The sequence below is a fragment of the Paroedura picta genome, chromosome 2 (genome assembly GCF_049243985.1).
Source record: "Paroedura picta isolate Pp20150507F chromosome 2, Ppicta_v3.0, whole genome shotgun sequence".
Taxonomy (NCBI): Eukaryota; Metazoa; Chordata; class Lepidosauria; order Squamata; family Gekkonidae; genus Paroedura; species Paroedura picta.
In genome coordinates, this window is record NC_135370.1 from 129,706,034 (window position 1) to 129,732,682 (window position 26,649).

Here is a 26,649-nt window from a genome sequence, read left to right on the forward strand (position 1 = left end):
CCCGGGAAAGGGATGAAAACGAAGGCAGCCGTATGGTCCGTTTCCGTGGTGGGCGAGCATCAGGAACGCCTTGGCGGACCTCAAGATGGCAGTTCTCGCTCTCCGCAAACTTTCATGCGCTCACATTGAGCGCCCACCGCAAAAATGGGAGACGGATCAAGACGAGCAGCCGCACAAAGGCGCACGAGGCCAGCCTCCTTAAGGACGGACAAAATGCGCGGCCGGATCCGAGCTGCCGGGAGTCCCTGACGGCAGGAGCGGTGGCGGACGGAAACCCGCCAAGCCGCCACGCGTGCTGTTCGCCTTTAAGGTGAGGCTGGACTCGTGCTCTCCGATACGCCAAAATGGAGCGAGAACACCGCCTCTCTCTCGGCCGCTCTGGCTGGCGTCTCTCTATGGTCGTGCGGCCGAGCCTGTCTCTCCTCCGTTTGCGCGGCGGACGCACCATGGAGACAATCCTAGACGTGCATACGCGAGAAGACGCTCTATCCCGAGGTCTGTGGTCCGGCTAGCGCGAAGCAGGCCGGGAGTCTGACGAGACGCGCTGCGAGGAGGTGATTCACATGACCAGTCGCGTCGAGCGGCGGCGTTTGCGGCTGTGTGCGGTGCGTTCGCGGCCTAGCTGCCTTTGCGGGGCTCCGAGGCGTCGAGACGGACGGGCCCTGCTCCCCCAGCCCACGACTGCGGTGAGAGGCGAAGGTAGTCCGGCCCGCAGGCCCCTGAGAGGAGCGCAGGAGGGAGCGAGAGGCCCGCGAGGGCGAGGGGAAGGCGGGCCTTCCGACGGCAGCACCGGCGCCGCCAGACCAGGGGGCGGGAGAGGGCCGGCTCCGGCCTCCTCCCCGCGGGTCTCCTTTAGGGGCGGGCGGCTCTTCTCGGGTTTGTGCCCCCGATTGTGGGCGAGGAAGGAGAGGGAGGAAGCCTTCGGAAGCCTTCGGGGAAGGCCGGGCTGCCCGTTTAGAATGAGTATATGCGGCGGGGGGGGGGGGGAGGGGGCTCGTTCTCCTGGTTCGGGCGCGCACTTCAGTCCTTGAGAGCAGGACCCATCATCTTAAGCGTAAATGTTTTTTAAAAATGTGTGTGATTGGCACAACGGGCCCTTAAATTTTCTTGCGAGACAGCAAGCCCATTCCTGAGTCTTAGCCAGTGAAACGGTTTTCTGTTCTCACTGAATTCTGGTTCTGGACTTGCACTGAAAACATACAAAATGGCTTCGAAGACGTATGGTGGCATGCCTTTGTACTATGATTTTGGTTAATCAGAAGTGTTTTAACTGCTAGTATTAATTGCTCTTTAATGTGAGCAGGACTGAGTTGTTCTAAGGCTGATTTGCTCATTTTCACTGGAAGTTCTCTGTTAATTATGTTTTACAAGCATGTCTTCAAGGCTTTCTCAAAACAATCTATTGATTTTTGTAGACTTTCGTTTGCAGTAGGCTTGCAGCCTCAGTAATGCTGTGAGACCCATTGTGAATTCTAAATAGCCCCAGAGGACTTACGGTAAATTAACATTGTGGATTTATGCATGTATCAGAATCGTACAAAACATTACAATTTAGCCACAGCTCTTTGTTTCCAGTTGCTCTTCAACAGATCATTTAGAAATACAGTTTGATTTAAAAAATAAGGGAAAAGATGCAATACATGCAGAATATATTTTTCTTGGTACTTCAGCAAAAATATAATTACCTATACTAAAGCTATGCATATATATTGCATGCTTCCCATCACAGAGATTTTATAGATGTAAATATAAAATCTAAAATGGGATGGGAAGAACATAAGATAACTACATTAAGTAACATATATAGCATAAGTATTTCTAGAACTGTTAAATTAATTCTCAGTATAATGACATTCTGTGCTACAGGTTGCAAATATTTTCTGTGCAGTTGTATTTATGATGATTAAAACACTGTTGTGCCACCTTTCAATCCAGTCAGGATCCACCAAGTGGTGAATATTAGAATATTTAAACAAAAACAAAGCTAAAATAAAACAATCAATTAAAACATGTAAACACAACACTTTTATAATGTTGTAATTGTAGCTGACAAGTGAGATGTTTTAAAATTCTGTAGAATTGTTTGATGTGATTTTAAAGATCTAGGAGCACACAAGTCTTCCAGTTTCTTTTTTAATGGTATGCTCCATTCTCTTTGATGGATTCTGTCACCTTTGCACTGATACTTTTATGAAAAGTTCAGTGGAGTTCATTTTCATTCTTCATTTTTCTATTAAATATTCTGGCTTTATCAAAGTAAGTCTTGTCTTTTGCAGTGATGAACCTTATATGTTTTGTCCCTTCTTTGAACTGCTTATATCTATCTTATATTTTGCAAACATCTGAAGCCAAGCAAAATAATTTCTAATCTTTTCTTGTACATTATATTTTTAACTGACAGTTTTCAACAAACTGTGAGAGTTCATATTCCTTATTTTCCCCAGGTTGTTACTAAGCTTTTCCACTACTTAAGTATCTCTGGAGTTGTCATCCCCATCCACTCTGTTTCTCCTGCAAGGTGTGAGTGCTTATGCTCATCTAAACTTCTTCAACCTCCTCCTTGCTGGCCTTTCTTCTTTCAGTCCACTATTTGTTAGTTTAAAATGTACTCCTAGCAGTTTCCAATACTGTGACAATCTCTTCAAGGACTTAATTCCCCCTTCCCCCCAGAATTTTCAGAGATCTTGAAAATGGGAAGAAATTTCCAGTTTAATTATTCTCTCCCTGATGGACTTGAAGTTTGGGGGGAAATTTACACATTTGCAACATTTACCTTAGAGTCCAGTAGCATCTTAAAGACCAACAAAATTTTCCAGGAAATAAGCTTTTGTAATTTAAAACTCACTATAATCTTCTAACAAAATGAGCTTTGACTCATGAAAGCTTATGTCCTGGAAAATGTTATTGGTCTTTAAGGAGCTATGAGACTCAAGTTTTGCTCTGCAAATCAGTTGTATCCTTTAGAAAATACTATGGAAAACAGACCTGATTCATTCCCATAGTTTAGGAAATGTGTTTGATTACACAAGGGTTAACAACAGATTACCTTAATTTTTCCCATTAAATTTTTGCAAAAGCTCTTTGTAACCAATTAAACTGGGATATTTTTAAATTGTTGAGCGCTACCCAGTAAGTTCCATGTTTGAGAATAAATATTATGGTACAATCTGTCGTGACACTGCTGATAAATTTCAGTATTAAATATGCTTTCATTACATATGCATTTCTAATTGTCCCATTTAAACCAATGTGATTTGCAAATATTTATTGTTGGTGTTCTAAAGTATTGAAGTAAATTAGCAACCATTGGAAAAAATAATATAAATTGTTGAAGTATTTTATTGATGGAAGAGTATTTCATTAAACAGTTTGTGGCATTCCTATCCTTCCCATTTTTCACTTTTCCAACACCAGGAATAAGGACTCCCACTCCTCCAATAAAGTTTCTGGATTTCCCCCTCCTGTATCCTCCCACTGCCAAGGATATCTCAGTTATTTTTATTTTTGTCTTTTGACTCCCTGCCCTGTGCTTGCTCATTTGGTGTCTTTATTTTCCTTACCTGCATTCTTTATCTCACTCACCTTATACCGTACTGCTTTCTGTTATATCAGTCTGTTTTCCCACTGTGCATGAAGCTACTCTCTCTAAAATGAAAACCCACTTCTAACCGAGTTCTTGCCTTGCACAGTCTATACTGGATTACCAGAGCTCTCCCCCCTCCCTCCCAAATCTATTAACTTTCGTATTCCACCACTCTTACTCTCTCTTTGTTAAATTGTCCTTAAGCTCAGAATGTACAAAGCAGCCTTATATCAAGTCAACCCATTCCTCCATCACATCTTCTGACTGACAGCAGTTTTTAAAACCATAAGCAGAGGTCTTTCCCAGCTCTGCTCCAAAGATTCTTAAAACTGAAGTGCCAGAAATGTAGGTCTTGTCTGCTGCATGAACTATAGGCTGCAGTATTTGTATTTATTTTGTATTTATTTAAATGATTTCATATCCCTCTTGCTATATCTAAATATGTTTTATCAAAAATCAGTGTAAAAACAAGCTATATCAATTAAAGCCTCCAAAATAATAGAAATAAGGAAAGGCAAAACTATAAATTGTTTTATAAATTTTAATTGTGTGTAGTTTATTTTATATTAACTATCCCAAGCTAGTCTTCAGGAGGGGCCATATATAACTTTAATAATAACAGCCAGTCAGAAATGGTGAATACAAAAGAGCAGAAAGAGCAATAGCAAAACATAGATGAAATTCAAAAGCTTTCCTCAAAAGCACTGCTGCATTTCGGTTTTCAGGAAAGAAGCAGTTTATCTACAAGAGGAGTTCCATAGTCTCACAGCCACTTGCTGAATTTTCAGCATTGGGACACTGAAGGAGTAGCATGTGAGGAAGATCTTCATATATAGGTAGGTTAGTATGGAAATAAGTGATCCTTTAAAGTTCCGAATCCATTAAACATCATAAAGGTTAAAAATAGCACTTTAAATCCAGCCCATAAAGGAAAGGAGCTAATTAAGTTATTGTGAACTGACATCTGATCCATGTGCTGGTCCAATTCATAGCCTGATCACCACAATCATAGCTAGTTGCAGTTCTGGATTCTTTTCAAAGGCAGCAGCCTTTTGTAGAATGCATCATCAATAGATTTAATTCTCAATGTGTCCAGCTCTGTGGGTACTTAAATCCAGGGATTGGGGCTGTGAACAGACATGATAGAAATTTGTAGGAACCTGAGTAAAGCCCTAGGTTTGCAGAAAAAGTCTTCTTTAAAATGTTGGGGGAGAGGAAAGCACAGGGGTGCAAGGAGGAAGGAAAGAGGATACGGGGGAAATGAGGTACTCTCTGCAATCCTTTGTGTTCTGCGCTGCACAACTGGTCCGCCCCAGAATCTGGCACTGCAAAACTGGGTTTTCTGGCTAGATGCTGCAAAGGAGAGGGGAAATTGAATATGGGGTAGATAGGTAGGATAGCTGGTTGGTATGCTGTGCACACAGGGCCTGTTCCCTTTCTGAACAACCATTGCAAGTGTGGTGGAATCACCACTGGAGGCAGCTGTATGGGACATGGTAAAGGGCATGGTTTGTGTCCATCAGCACTTCCTAGTTCTGTAGTTGGGTCTAAGATACATCTCTAAAGGGCTTATACTGCTGCTGGCCTTGTCTTGTTCCCAGTGTCTCTTCTCAGGTACACATCTAATCATTTCTCCCCTTCCTTCCTTTGTTTGCCAGCCCATCTTTACAGATAGACATTGAGTTTCTTTTAGCCCCCAACCCAAAAGCCTACCTGTAATCTGTACTGTTATAATATACTGGTTTCTGTTAAATTATGGTAAGTATATACTATTTTATAAACATACCAATATGTAAAAATTGCTCGATTTGGTTTGTCTTGAAGACAAATCCATCCACTAAACTTAAAACAAGTACTTTAATAATTTAATGTCTGAATGTTTGAAATATTAAATACCTTTACTCTTGAGTAGTGAGGTTTATTTATAAACTGGAAAGAGTTGTATATTGAAGGAGAGCTGTACTGCCAAGGACTTGTGTGGTTTTAAATCATAAGATGTTCTTTCTTAAAGAGATTGTGAAATAGACTCTTTTACTTGTCATGTAATTATAGATTGACATTGTAATAGATTTTAGAAGGTTGGTAGTTTCTGCACATTAGAACAGGTAAAAATATACTACGCTGTGTCTTAATATCCCAACATGTTCATTGCCTTTCTTGTGCCATGATCCACTTCGTAGTAAGCTCATTAGAACATAAAAAGGTGGCCTTGCTGGATCACACCTATTTTCTGGTGTCCTGTTTCATCTCCCAGAGGGCCAATAAATAGGGCACAGAAGCCAAGGCCTTCCCTTGATGCTGCCTCCTAGTAAAAGAGAGGCTTAAAACCTCAGGATGTGGAGGTTCCTTTTAATAATGGATGTTCATTGATGGATCTATCGTCCATGAATCTGTCTAATCTTGTTTAGAAACAATCTAGGCCAGCCTTTCTGAATGTTTTTACCATTGAGAAATCCCTGAAACATTCTTTAGGCTTCAAGAAACCTCAGAAGTGATGCGATGATGCAGAATATGGTTGGGAAGCATAGCCGTGTACATACCCACCCAGGGCCCCTCCCCTTCTCATCCCCTCCAGGCCCATCATTGGCTGTTGGGGGGGGGGGTCAACATGGCCGTATATAGTCCTATTACCCGATAAATGTTTAACAGATTTTAAAAATATATTAAAATTGATTCTCATGCATTCAGGAAACCCTTCTAGGGCCATCAAGAAACCCCAGGGCTTCATGAAACCCTGGTTTAGAAAGCCTATTCTAAGCTAATGGCCATCACTATATCTACTAGAAGTAGATTTTCCAATTTAATTATCAAGTGAAGAAATACTTTTTGACCAATCTGGATCTGTTGACCATTAATTTCATTTGATGTTCCTGAGTTCTAGTGTTATATTGCTTTTTCCACCCCATAAATTTATAATCCTTTTACAATTACCTTTATTATTTATATGCTGCCACTCATGAACCTGCTGTCTTGCAGCAGTTAACATAAATAAAAACAGATCCTCCAACACACTCCACCCTACCCTAGCATCCCCTGCTTCCTTCAATCTGCCAAGTCCTTGGGGCAATGCTAACAGAGGGAGACTTTGGAGGGGACTTTTTGTCAGCCCAGCATTAAGCAAAAGCCTGGCAGAAGAGCTCTGTCTTGCAGGTCCTGCGGAACTGACCCATTTCCGGCAGGGCCCTCGGCTCTTCTGGGAACTCATTCCACCAGGCAGGGGCCAGGACCGAAAAAGCCCCAGCTCTGGTCAAGGCCAGGCAAACCTCTTGGGGGCCAGGGATCACCAACCTATTCAGACTCACAAAGTGCTTTGCTCTGTGGGCGGCATAGAGAGAAAGGTTTTCCCGCAAGTACAGTGGGCCCAGACCGTGTATGGCCTTGTAGGTCAAAACCAAAACCTTGAACCTCACCCGGTACACAACTGGCTAGAAGTGGGCCTTCCAAGATATATGTATGGGGACCCTAGCAGCTGCATTTTGTACCCACTGTATTTTCTGGGTCAAGGCCAAAGGTAGGCCTGCATAGAGCAAGTTACAGAAATCCTGGACATAACTGTTGCCTGGATCACCGTGGCAAGGTGTTCCTAAGCCAGATAGGGCACTAGTAGCCTAGCTTGGCGTAGGTGAAAAAACACCACTTGGGCTACTCTGGTGACCTGAGCCTCCACTGTAAGAGAGGAATCAAGAATTACGCCCAGATTCCCGGCAGAGTGCAAGATCTTCAGTTGCACCCTATCTCGGCTGGGCAAACACGCTTCCTGATCTGGCCCCTTCCTTGTGAGCCACAGGACCTCCATCTTGGAGGGGTTGAGTTTCAGCCAGCTTTGACTAAGCCAGATTGCCACCTCTTTCAAACAACTGGCAAATGTTTCAGGGGTGGGATTCAGGGCAGCCATCCATCAAGAGCTAAAGCTGGATGTCATCAACATACTGATGACAACCCAGGCCATGACTCCAGCTGGCCCAGCGGGCACATAAAGATGTTGAACAATAGCAACATATAAGAAACATCAGGAACTGGGTTAAGAAGCCTTTTGTTCATAGCTAGTACATGGTACATTGACTTTTTAAATTTTAAGTTTTAAGAGTTAGTTGGCGCACCATGGAGCCAGTGGCACTTCCTCTATCCCTCCTTCTATGGAGTATCACAAAAGTATCATTTTATATGGGAAAATTGGGAAGGCATTATTCAAAGTGTTTTTCTGATATTTCCTGAATGATAACAATAGTCATAATAATGCTCTTTCTGACTTTGCCATATGGCATTAAAATTATAATTTTGGAAGTGGACACTCCTAAGGTGAGGGTGAGAGTATGTATCAACCCCATTATTTATAAATAACAATGCTTTTATAAGTAGAGTTACAACATTTAATTTAATAGACTTGGAAAACTGTAATTTTGCTTAGGATGGATCAAGCTTCCCCACACACAAACGGCTATGTTAGTTTGAAGTATTTGAGCAGCCTGAAAAGGTTGAGAATCACAAAACTATCCAGCCTGGTTGCTGTATATGACCAAACAAATTATGGTTACAGGCCTAGATCTACTCTATTTTGGAATGTCCAGGGATGTTCTTTGTGGGTATTCTACAGACAGAAATCCGTCTTTCAAAGAAGTGTCCCTGAAATCTGATTACGATAATCAGGCATGCAAGTTGTCTATCCTGGTGTTGGATATCCAAGTTTCCTATCTGCAGCGAGTTTTAGATAAGTTGCCCATTCTCAGCCTTTGGGACAGCATGAAGTACAAATGTAAGCAAACTGTAGAGCTGCACATGTTTTGAAGCTGATTAGCTCCATCTTTTCCCTAGGTTACTACTAAAAATGTCTTTTCCACCTCACTTGAATCGCCCACCTATGGGTATCCCAACGCTACCACCTGGAATTCCGCCTCCACAGTTTCCAGGTTTTCCTCCACCTGTACCTCCTGGTAAGTTATATCTGAATCTGGTCAGTTAATCCAAACTTTCGTTACACTAATTGATATCCTTTCCTGTTCATAGTTCTACTTTTAAAACTATTTTTGTGCTATAGGATTATTTATTTATTTATTTATTGCTTTAGGGTGCTTTGGCTGATCCTGCGTCGAGCAGGGGGTTGGACTAGATGGCCTGAATGGCTCCTTCCAACTCTATGATTCTGTGATTCTATACTTCAATGGGGAATACTTCTATCCTTGGATCATTTTACTGTTGTAGTTCATTTGTTCTGTTTGCTAAGTATTTGCTTTAAAAAATAGCTTACCGTTTGGTCAACTTTGCTCTATTAATATAACCTTCTTTTTCTTTTTTTATATTTTTTATAAATATTTTATTTTATATTCTTTTATTTTCTCAGGGACTCCTATGATTCCGGTGCCTATGAGTATTATGGCTCCTGCACCAACTGTAAGTATCATTTAGTATAAAGTCTTGGTAGTGACTGTGAGCACAGTCATCTCTGAAATGGGAATATATTTTTCCATTCTCTAGTACAGATTCTTGACTCCTCGCTTCTACCGGCTTTTTAAAATTACATCTCTACAAATGCTGTCAGTTTGATGGATGCTATCTATGTGCTTGATGCTAACCATGGTTCTAAACTAGAACCTGCAAGCCTATCACAAGCCTGGCTAAGTTAGAATGTCTGATTAGCATTGGGGCTGATGAAGTAACATGTCATGATTGCAACAAACAAGGAAAGTTTGTGGGTATTTGCCTCTGTAGCAGGGTGTGTGTTATCTCAAAACTTGCTTGCAATTTGCCAAAAATGGTTTCTAGGGAGACAATTTTCTCAAATATTGCTCAGTCTCATTTGTTTATCTCCTAATTTAGACAAAAGCTTTGGGGTTGATGTTCCCAGTTCGTTAAGGATTCATATAAAGTTATGGATTCAAATTTGTAGTATGATTGAGTATAAGAAATCTGACTTACATTTCAATTCAGTAATTAAAAATATTTTCTAGCTGTTTTCTTCTTTGCATGACGTAAAATCAGATCAAGAAATAGTTGCCTGAAAATAGTAAACCTTGTAAACAATTTAATCAGGCAAAATATTTAATAGAAAATTTCTTAAAACATATTGTTAAATAATGCTAGTGTTTCTTTCCCTTTAACATTTTAAGGAGTTAGTCTGTTGAATATATTGTTCTTTCCCTTTACTGACCAGTTTGTCAATGTAGCATTTTCTATTGAGTGTTTCTGGGCGGCCTTTTTGTAATTAAATTAAAGCCTTCCCCTTCTTTTTCAGGTATTGGTTCCTACCACAGTATCGATGGTTGGAAAGCACATGGGAATTAGGAAGGAGCATCCAGGTCTCAAGAATAAGGAAAATGATGAGAATAGTGGCCCCACAACTACTGTCTTTGTAGGCAACATATCAGAGAAGGCTTCAGACATGCTGATAAGACAGCTTCTTGCAGTAAGTGGAATGATTTCTTAGAACTTGCCCTATCCTTATCCATGGTTCCTCTTTATATTTATGAAACAGCATGGGGGGTGGAACGTGTCCAACTGTCCGAGTTGGAATAGGGCCAATCGGTTCAGCCAGCAAGGTTGCTGGCTGCACTCTGATTGGCCCTGCCCCTGCAGCTCCTTCCCTCCCTCCCTGGACGCTAGCCACGTTCCTCTCAGACGCGCCAGAGACAGAGACACACAGAGCCTTGCCAGACCAAATCGTTCCTGCTGTGAGGGAGGCAGAGACAGACAGACAGAGAGGGCTGCCCCAAACTGCACACCAACCTTCCTTTCCTCCTACAAACCAGCCCTAATTACCTGCTGTGCCTTCTGCAGAGGGGGGGGGGGGAGAGAGAGAGAGAGATCTGCACCTCCCGGTGTCCCCTGGGTCCTAGGTCCCACTTGTGGCGTAGCATCCCTACTTGCTACAAATCCCAGATACCTTACAGTGCAGTCCTAAACAAAGTTACTTCCTTTTAAACCAGTTTACTTCAGTGGATTTAGGATGTAACTCTGCATTGGATAGGACTTTGGGGCTGGGGTAAGTCTCAAAGAATAATGTGGGATTTATTTCCAGTTTAGAATTGTTCCCTTTACTGCTTAGCATCACTGTCTTAAGTCAAGCCTCCCATTATGAAAACCTATCTCCTGGATGATGAAATAATTTTTATTTACTTATTTATTTCTTAAATATTTAGCTCACCACTCTCCAGAGACCCTGTGGCAGGGTACAATATAACCCCCAATAAAAAGTGATAAAACCCCATCCCATAACAGAACAAAGCTAAAAAGAGGATAAAACAAGATTGGTGGTATAGTCCCTGACCCCATCCGTGCATAATAAAACATATTAGTTTGCAATTTAATAATGTTTTTCTGCAACCTTTTACTGTCTGTGCATTTAATGGAGAGCCAGTGTGGTATAACAGACTAGGGCAGTGTCTGCACTTACTTTTTTTATTCCATTGTCAATCCTATTGAATTCAGATCGCTTTGAACTGGAGTCTTCCTCTTCCCCCCCTCCCCATTGAAACAGGAAAGTCTTCTGCACGTGGTTAGGGAGGCTCAGAAGAGGGGGGAGGAGGCAAAGGGAGACTCTTTCTTTGTTTTCTTGAAGGGGGGGGGAGAGGATCCAAGAAGTCAGAGGAGGGAGGAAAAAAATCCATTCTTTTCTTGAAGGGGGGGGGACGAAGAAGGCACACAAAAAAATCCAAGGCTGACAGAAGTTGAGAGAACTTAGGGGCTTCTCCTTTAAGGCAGGCTTGTCACATGACCACCTGTAGCCAATCACGGGTCCTCTTACCACGGAGGAGAGCCCAGATTCAAAACAATGCGATTTTCTGAATATATTCAGGATTAAAAGCACTCCAAGATACAGCACAATAAAGGTAGGGTGACTCCGGATCAATCCATCTTGCTGCAGAAGGAAAATTAAAATCGCCCCAAATCCAAATGGAAATCGCATTCTGTGTAGAGGGCAGGGACTGAATCGATCTGGGGTTGTCAATAAAAGCCCCGTGCAGTTTACACCTAGGTCTGGAGAAACCTGGTTCATATCCCCCATTAGCCATGAAGCATGCTGATGTCAGAAGATTATTGTGGAGATAAAGTGGAAATGGGAGAACTGTGTGTGCTGTTTGAAGCTCTAGGAAAGAAAGGGTGAAATGAACATGTAAGAAGTTGCAGGGTGATTATTTAGAGACTGTTGTTCAGGGGCCCAGCAGAGTTGTAGATTTTAGTTGGCCTCAACCAAATGCCTGGTGGAAGAGCTCCTTTTTGCAGGCCCTGTAGAACGGTTCAAGTTCCATCAGGGCCCTGATCTCCTCTGGATGTTCATTCCATCAGGTGGGGGCCAGGACAGAGAAGGCACTAGCCCTGGTTGAGGCCAAATGGGCTTCTTTTGAGCCAGGGATCGTTAGCCAGTTGGTGGTGGCTGACTGCAAGTCTCTTTGGGGGGTGTAGGCAGAAAAGTACACTAGGCCCTCAGGTAAACTGGGCCCTGACTGCATATTAGGGTTGTGTGCAGTGGCGTCCAAATCAGCCATTCCAGGCTGATGCAGCCAGCGCCATGGGGGGGGGGGGGGAGGCACTGGCACCGGTTCGCAATTCGCACCAACTGATGTACCAGCGCCCGGGCCCCACCCCCCCCCCCCACGCGGCACTGGCTGCATCAGCCTGGAACGGCCAATTTGGACGCCACGCACAGCTCTACCACGTATGGCCTTGAAGGCAATTACCAAAGCCTTTAGTCTGATCCAGAATTAAACTGGTAACCATTGCAGTTGATAGAGTGTGGACCTCCATGATGTTACTGTGAGGATCCTGACAGTTGCATTTTGACCAGCTGTAGTTTCCGAATCAAAGCCAAAGGCAGGCCTTCATAAAGCAAGTTGCAGAAGTCCAGTCTAGAGGTGACCGTCTCATGGATCACTGTGGCTAGGTGTTCTGGGGCCAAGTATCATTCATTATTCCCCAAATACCCTACTGCCTCCAGATTTTGTACTCTATACATACCAGGCTCCTTTAAAAATCTATACATAATCTCCCAAGGGTGTGAATAAAACTAAGCATCCATTTTAAAAATCTGATTTTAAAAAATCTATTATAGTAAACACCTTTAAAATGAATTCTGACTTAATTTTCCTTCAGACTAAATCATGAACATCAAGTGAAGATTAAAAGCTGCTTTAAGAAGTATCAGAAAAATATATAATTTATGAGATTAACATTATAAATGACAATAAATCATATATTAATTATATTGGGGCTTCCTTCAAGCAAATATTCACTGGCTCTAGTATCCATGAGGCACTATTATTTACATTATCAGGATCACACCTGGAGCCCACAAAGGATAACCTTGTACTGTTGTAGTATGTCGTTTAGCTACCTGATCTCTATAATGCATTTTATTATCACATTATTAATTATTAATTACTCTACTAATCAAACTGTATGGACAATTTCTTTTTCATTACACAGAGGAAGGATCAACAACAGGAGACCCAAAAGGGTCAGGGTTCCCAATAATCAGGGGAAGAGGCAGAGACAGCGGAGGGCGGAGTTGGGTTGAGACAAGGGGCTCGAAATTCATCTGTACGTGTGCCCCTTCCAAACCCTGCCCCATCCCTCAAGACACTAGAATGGAGGCAAAGGTGAAGAAACCCGCCTCTGACACTGGTGTTGTGCAATGATACTGGACACAGGGATATAATGCCATGCTAAATGTGATTCTAATCCATGGCTAACAGATGGCCTGGAGAGTTTTGTTAAATTAAATCAGTAGAGAGTGGTTTCTTAGTTTTGCCCTGATATAAACTAATGTATTGCCTATGTAAACATACTTCAAAATATATGTATTTACAGAAATGTGGTTTGGTTTTGAGTTGGAAGAGAGTTCAAGGAGCATCTGGAAAACTACAAGGTGTGTACTTTATTCCTTCCGTGTTAAAATAGGTTTGCAAACTTCATTGGTATTTTTGCTTTGCATATGCTTGAACAGTATGGTATTGATAGTTTTTTTAGCCCCTAGCATTTGTTATTCAATCCTGTGAACCGCTCTGTCAGCTATATAAGATGAGGGACAAAGATTGCTTATTAGTGCAACATGGTGAGTTAGGGTTTTGATCTGGTATGGCTATGGTGACCAAGGTTATTTTGCCAGCATAACAACATTTGTTGATGTAGTTGCCCTAGTAGGTGTGGGTGGCGAAATTCAGTAGGGCTCACATTTTGTATTCTCTGCCTCCAGCTGCAAAAACCCTGTGTTCTTAACTATAACTGCTGGATTACAGTAATGGGATTGTAACTGAAAGTCAGCATCACAGGACAGATATGACTTAAATAGTCTGTAGCTACTACCTGCAGCTACCAGCATTTATAATATAGTAATTATTGAAAAAATATTTTTAAATATTCTGAAATATGGTTTATGTATGCATAAACTGTTAAATTTGTTGAAAATGCACTTTGTTTGTGTGCCTGCATTGAGATGATAAATCAAGATTTTATCCAAAAACCTGTTTGTTTCAACATCTTGACTGCATATGGTTCAGTAATCCTGGATTTATTGGTTGGCATCAAACCAGATTGTATATTGGGATTTGTAGCCAGTTTGTTAATTGTACTTTGTACCAGTTGTGATAATTTGAATACATAAGTCATGGCTTGTTGCATAGCAGCTCCCTTGCACATGCCAGGCCACAAAAATGGAAGCCAGAGATAAGAAAGAAGTAGACAACCATAGTTGATTTGCAAACAACGATATGTTGCTAATATCTAATAGACGAGGCAGAGTTAGCTGCACCTACCATGAGTTGTTGTGATATCCGAATGCAGCCTGCATGTGCACATACTCCTGCATGTGTATGTGTAACTTTAATTTAACAATATTTTAAAACCTCTAACTGATTCACCCTTCAGCCTTTGGGTTTTGCGAGTATAAAGAACCAGAATCCACACTACGGGCACTCAGATTACTACATGATCTTCAAATTGGAGAGAAGAAGCTCCTAGTGAAAGTTGATGCCAAGACAAAGGCTCAGCTAGATGAATGGAAGGCAAAGAAAAGGGCTTCCAACGGGGTACGTAAATTTTGTATGACTACACTTAAGACTGAATAACCAGTAAATTTTAAGAAATGTTGTGCCTTCTTTGCTTACGATGGTAGTATTGTTTTAAATTGCTGTGCTGAAGCACTAAGTACTTCCCTTGTGTCTAATTTTTCATGGACAGGGGGGTTTTTTTTTGTATAAACCTCTAAATCCCCCAATTTAAAGCAAACTGCATTTTCTACTTGAGTTTATAATCCAGTTTCTCTATTGATAGTTGCACATTAGAGATCAACAACTGGATGCTTGATAATAACAATAACATAATAACAATAACATAACAATAACATAAACTAGTTGGTGGGGATACAAAAATGTGGGTTGTTGTCTTGTGCCATTTCCACACACACACACACCATGAAAAACTATGTTTGGAAAATGATGCACAACGAGGCTTACCTGCACCTGGAGCCTCAAGGCAGCGAAGGGGGGTGCATTCTATATGTGACAATAAACAGCAAGCTGGACACTTCTCCAGCTGGCTGCAGAGGCTTGCCTGCCCAACTTGCCCCCCTTCACTGCCCTGAAGCTCCCAAAGCATTTTATAAATGTACACTAGTTGGCCCATGCACAAATGTCCCTACATCAGCCTTTCTCAGTCTTTTACCATTGAGAAACCCCTGACACATTTTTCAGGCTTTGAGAAACCCCAAAGTGACATGATCATGCATAATGTGATTGGGCCCCTCCCCTTCCCACCGCTCCAGGCCTATCATTGGCCATTTGAGGGGGGGCAGGTTGACATGACCATATATCACCCAATAAATGTTTTACACATTTAAAAATTTTAAAAATAGATTAAAAATTAATTCCACCCACTCAGGAAACCCAAGTTTCCTACGTACACACAGTTGCATTCTTTCGTATACCCCCCACTGACATTTACAAGACACGTAGGGTAGGGTGGCACAAGCCCTCCTGCCACTGCCATCCCAATGGCAGGCAGAGACTGACTTGCCACTGTTACCTATACCAGAATTTACTGTCTAGACCTCCCCCCTTATATCCAGAATGGAGTGAGACTCTGATAGCTATTCAGAATGAACCACAAATGACAGTTTCAGACTCAGTGCATGGCCTAGTGCTGTGCTGTTTGACACAAGCATTCAAGTATCCCCTGTGCCCAAGTGTGTGTGTGAGAGAGAGAAAGAGTGAGTGTGCCAGGCAAAATAAACGCACTTTAAAATTGTGTCAAAGAGAATTGAATGTCCAAAAGTAAGGGGAGCAGGCCATTTAGCAAATTATGCCTGTAGTTGTTGGATTTGCTGTCAGTCCTTAGTGGGTTTTGACCATAATTTTTCATCCTATTCTTAGAGTGGCCATTTCATAAATCTGTTTTTTTTGCTTGGAATGGAAAAGTAAAGCTGTTATAAACATAAGGAATGGTGTAAGAAACTGAATTGATAAAAGTGCCATCTGTAACCGCTCCGCAGAGCGGTATAAATAAAACAGTAAGGGGTGGTAGGGTGGGAGCTGTCCGGGATGGGGGTGGTGGCAGTGATTGGCCCCTTGCCCCAGGACTGACCAACCTGCCCTCCCCCACATGCCCCACCTTCGTCTCACGGTGGCCATTCCTGTGCTGGCCGCCGAGTGGGAAAGTAGGCCCACAGCCCCGAGGTCAGGTGGGAGCCGGCCGGAGAGGGGCCTTCTGCCAGGCCCAGGGAGACCCTCGCCGCGTCTGTGAAGGATACCTGGTAGAATGGAAGTAATCTTGTCTTTAAAAGTATTGTAATGTATGAATTTAGGCTATCTTTGTAGCCACTCAGTTGGCTGGCTATTTGTGAGAAGGAGCTGGGATATTTTTATTGCTTTTATTATCTAGCATTTCTATTGTGTTTGAGTTTGATTCTAGGTTTGGTATTGTAAGCCACATTGAACCTGTGGGGAAGCAGATTAAAATGGTTTAAATAAATTTTAAGCAGATACATATTGCAACTTCATTCAGCCTGCATTTCTTCCATGAATATGCCTAGGAAAACTGCAATGAATTTATAGGACATAGACATTTAAATACATGTAGGATAGTGTACATTATGACCTACATGAAGTCAGATGTGAGCTGCTGAAGTGCTTGTGAAAATTAGGGAGGATGCTAATTAATGTAAGGGCTTTTTTTCTTTCCTATGACATTTGTTTTCCTATCTCTTCTGTTATATCAGATAGCACCAATTCTGTACAATTATGAATTGCACTTCTGCTGTAATACCAGGATAGAACAAAACCTATAGTTAAACAACATTAAGTGCATTTGTTAATGTACTTGTAACACTTTGAAGATCTAATAGCATGTAGGAAAGCTAATACAGGAAATACCTTTTTTAGATACAATTCTGCCACCTCTCATAGATACTTTTTAGATACTATTCTTCCACTTTCAGTCCTGGCCACTGTCTGGTGGAATGAACTCCCAGGGGAGACACAGGGCCTGTAAAATGGAGCTCTTCCACCAGGCATTTTGTTGAGGCCAGGCCGCCAGTAACATTTAAGAAAACCCCCACCCCCAAAAAAATACTCTTCCTGTAACACCAGGCTATGTCTGTTATTATGGGAAGGCACTATGGGAGAAGCCTGTAAGGATGCAGATGCTTCTTAGAATTTATAGTTTTAATATATGTTTTTATGCAATGTATACCATCCCAAGATGACTGGACTGAGAGGAGCAATCTTATAAATCAAATTATATATTATAAATAAATAAATAAATAAAATATGCTTGACTTAAAAACCTGTACTGTTTCTTAGAACTCACGGCCAGAACCTACTGCTGAAGATGAGGAAGCTCTTGATGAGGAAGCTAAGAGAAGAGACCAGCTAATTAAAGGGGCCATTGAAGTGTTAATACGAGAATATTCCAGCGAGCTCAATGCCCCCTCCCAAGAATCTGACTCTCATCCCAGGAAGAAGAAAAAGGAAAAGAAGGAGGACGTATGTGTTTTGATTTTGGACACAAACAGATTTACTTCATCTCTTCTTACATAAAGGCCAAACCCTGTGCCAACACATTAGCTCAAAGCATCTGATGAGAACACAAATCGGCAAGCCTTGATGTTAGCTACAGTTTTTGTTTCATTCTGAAATTAAATCAGTTCTAGATGACAAACCCTGTGGATGGTGTAGGTATGTAGGCACCAGGGTCGCAATGCCTAGACTTCTTGGAGCTACAGGTTTGAATCTCAGCAGGTTTGATTCAGCCTTTTATCCCTTCTAAAATACATGTATTGCAATACCTGCAGATTGTTTCTTGAGAAGGGAAATGCTTTTGAGACCCTAAAAATATCCTTCCTGTTATGTTTGATATGCACTGGTGTTTGCACTGGTGTTATTAACCACAACTCAACACCTTGAACCTTTTTACTGTCCTTTAATGATGTTTGTGTACATAGTTAAGAAGGTCTTTGTTATCCTTGATGGATAAAGCCATGTTGTAATAAATGATTTGTAAATATCTGGCTACTGGGCCAACTGATTTATTTTACAAAATCTTTTAACATTTTGCAGAAAGATGCGATAATGCATCTTCTGTCTTCCACCTTCTGTGGATGACCCATCCAATGATTATGCTAAAAATCTGTATGGTGACCAAGAGAGAAGACCAAATAGTAGTCATGTTGACTGAGATGGCAGAAATCAGTTATGATCACTTCATTGATGGGCTTTGGCACCTACAAATGCTAATTGCTGCAAGGTTTCAAAAGTGACTTTTGGTTTGAGTACGCAAGCCCATTATTCTTCTAAAGCTTCCTTTTCTTTATGATACATGCTAGCTGCAGCAATGCAGTTGTGGCTGCTATTGAGGTATTGAAACAGCAGTGCCAGATATAATAGTTCTAACTCAGGGGAATGAGTTTACAATGCCACCGCTCACCTCCAATTATTTTTAGCCTGCAGTTAATCTGAGGAGTACTTCCTGCCTTGAGATTTTTCCTTTCTTTACCTCTCTAGGAAAAGTCTCCTTTCTCTTTTTAAACGTTTTATCCATGCTATGGAGTATGTTATGTACATAATAATGGAAAACCATGCAATGTTGTAAAGGCATGGGAGCTACCAAGGAGTTACTTAGTTTCTTAATGTCCATCATACAAGATCTGAATAATGAATATCTCTGATAATAATGCTAGTTTTGAGTGCTTTAGAGCTGGACTTTGCTGAACTTTAAATTAGTGTTTATCAGCACAAATACCCTGTATCTCTGCCCACATCCATCCCTCTTGCAGGTGAGAGAGTGCCTCTGATTTCTAGGGCTGCAGATGGGACATGGGCATGGTATCTTATCCCCTCATTTCTTAGGAAGGGGGACTAAAGAAACCTAAATGTATGTGGGGAAGAATAACAAACGGGCGTGGGTACCATGTAAAGTTTGGTTTGAGACACTGTTTTCCCCTTTATTGAATGCTTGCAACTTGTTCTCTTGCCCGTTCTGTTGGCTGAAGAGATGAGGGATAATGTGGGTGATTCAAGAGTGTGGGGAAAGATATGGCAAATGAAATTATTTTTTTTAACTTCAGATGTGGGGGAACCTCGCTAATTTGCAGTAACTATTAGGAATCCCCTTTTAATATTAATAAATTTTGCGAATTAGCGAGTAAGAAACAAAACCAGGCTTAAGATACCACAAAAGGTACCAGCCACTTTCTTAACAAGCTTAGATTAGCTTGCAAGATTTCCTGATATGCTAATGTGTTCCAATTTTACAAGAAAACTTGCCAGTGTGGGGCCTCATGGTGGCACTTAAAGCCCTTGCTGAGATATAGATCAGTAAAAGGAGAATTAGCGAGGTTCTTCTGTAATTTTGTTGAGTGAAAGACCTAGGGTCACAGCAATATAATATTGCTTGTTCTACAAACATACAGAACATTGTTTTTTTCAGAGTAGTGTGCAATCTATTTTTTAAAAAAAAAATCTCCGTGGATTTTTCCGCAGATTTTCCGCAGATTTCCAGTGGCCCCACTGATACCTTATCCACTCATCACCAAGGTTCGTTTACATTGTAGGCTTTGACAATGACTATGTTTACTGCTAGTTACCAGATTTGTGACTCGTGTCCATCTGATTTTTTTTTCATTCATTTAACATCAGACTGTGAGGTTTGGTACTGCAGAAGGCCTTTATTTATCTCTTACAAGACTGGTACAAAACATCTAACCTTCAGCTTTTCTTTTTGGTTCTCCTGTGCCTGTACAGATGGGTTTTAATATTCTATCCCCTATGTTCCGCCCTCCCTTTTTTTGTTTGTAGGAGGATATAAATGCTATAGAAATGGAAGAAGACAAAAGAGACCTGATATCCCGAGAGATCAGCAAATTCAGAGATACGCACAAGGTAGTGTTGTTTTTCTGGAATTTATACTTTCTTAGGTTTTTACAAAATCCAGTCTCCCTTCCCCATCTTTTTTAGAAAATTTACAGCACATGACCACGTCCTTTAATTTTTTAATAGTAGGCATCATGTGTATTTTAAAAGTCAACAAAAAGAATTTTTCCCACTTAAGTGGTCTACTATTTTGTAGATTCTAAAAAACATTCTAAGGGCTGCAATGCAGTCTATTCATTTAATCTAAAAAAACCTCCTACCCCGCTTTCTGCAATAGCCAAAGCAGATAAAATCCTATACATAAGAACAAGTACTTGAGTTGAGCTGTCATGTAAACCATATTCTGACTTCCACAATACTCAGAAAGTTGTAACACCTAATTCAAGTGAAGTGTTTATAACAAGCTTTAATGCTTAATTAAACATTTAAGGTTTAATTTAGTAGCTCTAGGATGACAATGGGGGTAAAATAAATTAGGATAGTGATTACTTGACCAAAATTTAGATGCATGGAAGAACTGTAAATTCCCATAAAAGCTAATCTATTCATTGACCCCCACCATTATGATAGAGATCATATGGTGACTAATGCAAGATGAAACACACAGCTTGGAAAGTAACATGGAATAGGATGTAAGTATGAGCTTCTGTTTTTTATTATTTATGGATGCCCCCTCAGAAAAATATGCAAAGGGGTAACTGGCTTGGAAATGTGTTTGCACACCAAATCCTACCTCAGGGTTCCCACCTGTAGAAGTTTCTGTAATGTGAATTTGTGAATGCATTCTGATTGTGAAGGGTGGTTTAAGGGTGGTGAGATGCAAGTAATGCATGCATTGTATCTTGATGTTTAGTTTCTAGGGAAATAATGTTGCCCACCAAGGACTGGAGAACTCCATGTCAAATGAAGTGTTCACCCTGGAATGAATTATTTTGTTTACTGGTGTAATGGTTTGAAGGTGCAAAATGGTGAAATGTGCTCCTGGTTACAGGACCATTTTATTTGCTTATTTACATATAACTTAAAGGCAAAAGTGGATGGACATTACTGGCAATGCAAAATATTCCAGTAAAATTTGGGAATGAGAACCTGAGGGATTAATGTTCTAGAAGATGGTCAGTAGTGAAAAAGTTGTATTTCCAAGCCCCAACAAGTCACCAAAAACAAGAAATCATGTGGTTTAAAAAAAATGCTTCACTGTTTCAGAAGCAATTGGGCAATTTTCTGCCTTTGATCTATTTTATTGGGGGGATATTTTGAATCAACTTTGAAATAGATGTAACTAATTTTAATATAAAGCGACCATTTAACGTAATGGGTGGGATGTTTAAAAGGGGCTTGCTAGTGAGCACAGTGAACCTTTGCATGTTTTTTGATAAGTTTGTAAATCAATCAGATTGTTAGGGTATATCAGTATTGCAGGGGGCGTCCATTTACAGTACAGATGAGTCTGAAGATAACCTAAGGTAAGAGATTATTGTTTTTTCTATCTATCCTCTTTGCCAGTTTACCTTGACATGTCTCTGATCCTTCCCCCACCTCAAGTCCTACTTCATATCCTTTTGTTTACATGGTAGCAGCCTAGTACTTAAATTTTCAATACGAAATTACTATGCTGGCTGATTCTGTCATTGGCTTTCAAGAAAAGTCGTTTTATAAAAAGCCCTTAAGGTGCCAAAGTAAAGACATATTTTTATCATGGTTTTTACTGCAAAAGAAAAGTTAGGAGAAAATCAAGGAACTTAACCAAAGACATTTTATTGGAACAGCTAAAATAATCTGTAAGTATCAATCATTTCAGTATATAAACTTTTCTATAAAAGTAGAATGAAATTTGAGGTAAGTCCTGCATTGGAAAGTTGATATAGCATACACTAATATGCCCTGTTTACATGGAACTAAACTTTATAAAAGCACTTCATTTAGAAATTCCATTGTCCTGTCCCAACATTTTATACACTTCCACCTTTTCCTCTACATAATGAAAGTTTTCTACCATTCTTGTCCCCTTTCTTTTTGTGAGTTCAGTGTATCTAATACCATCTTGCTTATATTCAGCTGTTGGTGGCATTTAGTATGGTGGATAGATATATTGATCTCTTGTTCGTAAAGTTTTATTACTATATCCCTGTTTTGGTTCTCTGGTCCATGAGTGCATACCAGAAGACAGTCAGGTAAGATGTTTTTAAAGTTGTCTTAAATTCTTTGTTGAAACTCAGAAATATATGCACACTTTATTGTTCCAGGTTATAACTTATATCATTGGTGGTGTCATGATGCCAATGGGGATGAACCCTGTATGGTTTGATTTTGCTGTTTTTCCCCCTGCTTAATTTGCATAATATATATATATATAGGGCATGATCCTTCCTTGTGTTGGAAGGATGCACATAGGATATAACAAGGCCTTGTTTTCCATTCTTCTACCCTTTAGCACATGGGCACACACGCAGGTCCTTTGCCAGGCTCTTATGAACAATGCAAGGTCTGTGCATGCCTCATTCATCCCCATCTGCTCTCTCTTTTCTCTTTTTTTCTTCCTTATTTGACTGAACAGAGGTGTTTGAGGCATGTACAGATTCCCAGTTTCCTATAACAGCTTGACATAAGACCGTGGACATACCAAGGAGGGAGGAGATAAAAATGGCACTGTTATGCCCTGTGCTGATTCCCTCCAGACTCACAGTCTTGTGGGGAAGAATCATGCCTATAATATTCTGGCATCCATTAGGCTGATATTATCTGCTTTTTTTTTTTTTTTTGGTTTATTTGTGAACCATGTACTTGCTCTTCCTCCCATAAATATAGCTTTTAGGCAAGGTTAATCCAGTGTTGGCGGTCCATGTCCTAGCACAGCATCTGTAAGTTAACAAACACCAATTGCTTCCAGGGATGGATTTATCTGTCACTTTAGTGATTTTATTTTTCTATTGTCTTCATAGGCATTTGGTCATAGGCATGTCTCTTTCAATTAAAAAATGCATTTTTTCACAAATCCAATAAAATTGTTTGGAATAACCTTTTGGTCTGTCTCCTATGTGTGATTTCCAACCTTTCTTCTTTATAAATGAAATACCCAAGTACTGAATGCTAAAGAAAACAGCTGGGAGGGGGAGCATTCCTGATTGAAGTTAGAGTGATAAAGCTCCCCATACAGTGGGGAGATTTTACTTCCCATCCTTACTCAGGATGATTTTGATTTGGCTGAAATTCAGGAGTATTTAACTCTGTTGTCATTAACATCATCCTACTGAAATATGGGCAGGATTAACTTTTGTTCACAAAAGCTCACATTGCTTATGCTTAAGTAATTCTTTCCTTTTTGCAATTGTTAGTTCCACTCTGAAGCAATTCAGGCAATGTGCTGTGTAATCATCAGTATCAGGAAAGCATTGCCCTTCTGTCCAAGGTTGGAGGTTGCTGATCTGTTAGAGAGACTTTCTTTGTGCAGTATCTAGCTTTAAAGTTAGAGAACGTTGTTTTCTTTCTTATGAATTGAAAGCAAACTAATGTTTAAATATTAAACCAATGGTGGTTTTGTTACACTCAGTACCAGCCTTGGGTGTTGTGCATTATGGTGGGATGGGGCCTTTGACTGAAGCTACAAATTAAATTTGAAAATCCTCTTGGTTCCTAGAAACTGGAGGAGGAAAAAGGAAAAAAGGAAAAAGAAAGGCAAGAAATTGAAAAAGAACGGCGTGAAAGAGAGAGGGAACGAGAGCGTGAAAGAGAGAGAAGGGAGCGTGAAAGAGAGAGGGAACGGGAGCGTGAACGAGAGAAGGAGAAGGAACGGGAGCGTGAACGAGAACGGGATAGAGATCGGGATCGAACTAAAGACAGAGACCGGGACAGGGAAAGGGATCGGGAGAGAGACCGTGAAAGGAGCTCGGACCGCAATAAAGATCGGAGCAGATCCAGGTGAGAACTTTAGGAGGGTAATAAATCCTTGTCAGTAACTTTATTTTTTTTCAAAGTAAAATAATGGTTGGAGACAACCCATCTTTTAAAATTAATTATATATTTTATTATTTAAATGTATATATTGAATACTAATACATAATGGAAGGTCTGTGTTACATAATATGGCTTGCATCCAAAACTTCTTGAAGTTTGTGGAGACAATTTTTAACTTCATTTATCCTCAATCCAACACAAGTGACTTTAGGCAATTTCCCTCTTTTCTCCCCCACCCCCCACTCCATGAAGCATCGTTTTGGAGGGTCTTCTGAAACTTACTAGCAGCTGCTTACAAAAGGATAGTTCCTAAGGAAAGAAGGCAGCACTAAAAATTACTTCTGCAAATGCACTCCATTCACAGAAACCTTGCATCCAGCCCTGCAACTGTTGATATTTTGTTCTTCAGACCTCCTTTATATCAATTATAAGTTCCTGCCAAGTTGCCAAACATTATGACAAGCCAAATGAAATGTGGCACTGTTCAAGAGATTATTGGCCTCGTGATTACACATGAGGAAGGAAGTATCTACATGAATAATTTACCCTGGTTTAAAGAGAGTTCTAAAGCAGTGTGTTTGTCATTTGATCACTTTTTTAGTATGGGCCATAAAGAAAACTATTGGCATTAAATGGTGAAAATTAATTGCTTTAATAATGTAATATTTGCCCTACAGAGAGAAAAGCAGAGACCGAGAGAGGGAGCGGGAGAGAGAACGTGAAAGGGAGCGGGAGAGAGAAAGAGAGCGGGAGAGAGAAAGAGAGCGGGAAAGGGAACGAGAAAAGGACAAGAAAAGGGATAGAGAAGAGGATGAAGAAGATGCCTATGAGCGGCGCAAACTGGAAAGGAAATTACGTGAAAAGGAAGCAGCTTATCAAGAGGTAACTGGAGATCATTTGTGATTTGACTGTTTAATTGCACAATATTTCTTCTGTGTATCCTTAGTATAAAACACACTTTGAATATTTTGTTTGTTTGGGGCAAGATTGTGGCAAGCTACAAACATCTTTATGCATGCTAGAGCAAAATTCTTAACTGACCTCATCAAATAGTTTACATTATGGATGGAAAATTTGCATGTTCTTAAATAGGACTTCCTTATTTTTCAAAAAATGAGAGACTACTATTTTTGTTTGTTTCAGCGTCTTAAAAATTGGGAGATCAGAGAACGGAAAAAAGCTAGAGAATATGAAAAAGAATCAGAAAGGGAAGAAGAAAGACGAAGGGAAATGGTAAGTTAATATACATTTTTTAAATAGATTAAAGTTAGTAGGCTAATTTAATAAAGATCTCAAATAATCCAAAGAATTTCTTATTTTTTCCATTGTATCACACTGTTGCGATGTCATTCCTTTTAGCCATTTTTGCAGTGTAAAGTAACCCATGTTCTGAGCATCTAGCTTCCAAGCTAAAACAAGCATAACTACCTTTTCGGGTTCCACTCCAATGTCCTCACAGAATTTCTCCATTCCCTCAGGGCCCACAATGTCATCTGTTCCAGCATATTCATAGAACCATTCTAAGCACCTTTTGCTTGAAAACATGTCATCTTCTGTCTTTATTCTAGTAGAATCATATTTTCTGTACATGCCATCGTGTCTACTTTTTTTAGCTGACAGGTCATCACCAGCTGTGGGTCTCCTCTTTTTTCTTGGAGGCATCACTTTACTAAAGCAGTCTGATGAACTGCAAGATCTGAGACTTCCTGTTTGGCAATTGTCTTGACCTGCGTCTTCTGTCAAATTCAGTCTATTAAGAGTGCGGTAAATCTTGTGAATATTTGCCAGAGTTGATAGGTGGGAGTTCAGCTGAAAATTGACAGCAGCAGCATCCGAGTGCATTTTTGTGCAGCGGCAGTCGCACAAGAGCTGCCCCGCGCGGGCGCTCCAACCGGCTCCCTCACTCTTTTGATTAGATTCCTAAAAGAGGAGGACCTGTGAGGACTTCAGAGCCTCTTGCTCAGCATAGCAGTATTGTTAGAGGTCCCTCTGCCCCAGCTACCTTACAGGGTGTCTTGTGGGGAGAGGAACAGAAAGGTGTTGTACGCTTCTTTGGGGACTCCTTCAGGTAGTGAAAAATGGGGTATATCCATATCTCCTCCCCCCCTTCTCCCATTTTTGAAAGTGCTTTCAATATTTTTTTGCATGCCTTTTACAATGCAAAAATATGGTATGAACATATGAAGGTGCTTTAGTCAGGTTCTAGTTCAACACAAAATTGACTGGTCTGACAATGATTCTCCAAGGTCTCAGCCACAGGAAAGTTTTTTCAAAGCCTGGTGTCTGAGATCCTTCAGTTTAAAGATGTCAGAGATTAAACTTGGAACTCCTTACATGTGAACCATGTGCTCTACCGTTGAGACATGGCCCATTCCCACACAAATGGTACAGTCTTTGTCCTGGTATGTAGGTGCTTTGTAGGGGTCCTGCTGGCAAAACAACCTTACACAGAATAACTGTAAATGATTTTGCTTTAAATCAGAGCTTTACTTGACTGTGAAAGTGTATCCCTGAGCAAGCAGTTATAAGAAAAAAATCAGGTGTTCACATTAATAGCTCTGATCTGGTGTCCTTCTCCCCCTCTTCTTTCAAATATAAATCTGAAAAAGAGTTTTGTGATATGCAAGAGTTAGTTTACTACTGTTTTGTAACTTTTAGTTAGTCATAATAAAGGTGGCACTACTGAGAGGATTGGCTTGCCTTCTAAATTTACAGTGCTCCAGTTACCCTCAGCATATGCTCTTCTCCTCCTCCTCT

The 26,649-nt window shown here is 40.6% G+C and overlaps 1 protein-coding gene and 1 pseudogene across 7 annotated transcripts in view; one reads left to right on the forward strand and one right to left on the reverse strand.

Annotated features, from left to right (window-relative positions):
• Positions 1-442: 442 nt before the first annotated feature.
• RBM25 (RNA binding motif protein 25) overlaps positions 443-26,649 on the forward strand; it is a 36,535-nt gene continuing 10,328 nt past the window's right edge. For 2 of the 7 annotated variants that reach the window (XR_013228428.1, XM_077322685.1), the window contains exons 1-12: positions 443-686; positions 8,396-8,514; positions 8,922-8,971; positions 9,813-9,983; positions 13,385-13,442; positions 14,441-14,601; positions 17,371-17,553; positions 19,549-19,602; positions 19,864-19,947; positions 23,576-23,856; positions 24,570-24,774; positions 25,036-25,125. Coding sequence is in view for 6 of the 7 variants with exons in the window: in XM_077322685.1 (XP_077178800.1) it covers positions 8,409-8,514; positions 8,922-8,971; positions 9,813-9,983; positions 13,385-13,442; positions 14,441-14,601; positions 17,371-17,553; positions 19,549-19,602; positions 19,864-19,947; positions 23,576-23,856; positions 24,570-24,774; positions 25,036-25,125 (1,443 nt within the window). In the remaining variant the exon portion in view is untranslated. Of the gene's footprint in view, positions 700-4,308; positions 4,420-8,395; positions 8,515-8,921; positions 8,972-9,812; positions 9,984-13,384; positions 13,443-14,440; positions 14,602-17,370; positions 17,554-19,548; positions 19,603-19,863; positions 19,948-23,575; positions 23,857-24,569; positions 24,775-25,035; positions 25,126-26,649 lie in introns of all 7 variants that reach the window. The other 5 variants (XM_077322687.1, XM_077322688.1, XM_077322690.1 and 2 more) reach the window with 5 other exon arrangements.
• On the reverse strand, positions 25,153-25,796 carry LOC143830966 (DCN1-like protein 4 pseudogene; annotated as a pseudogene).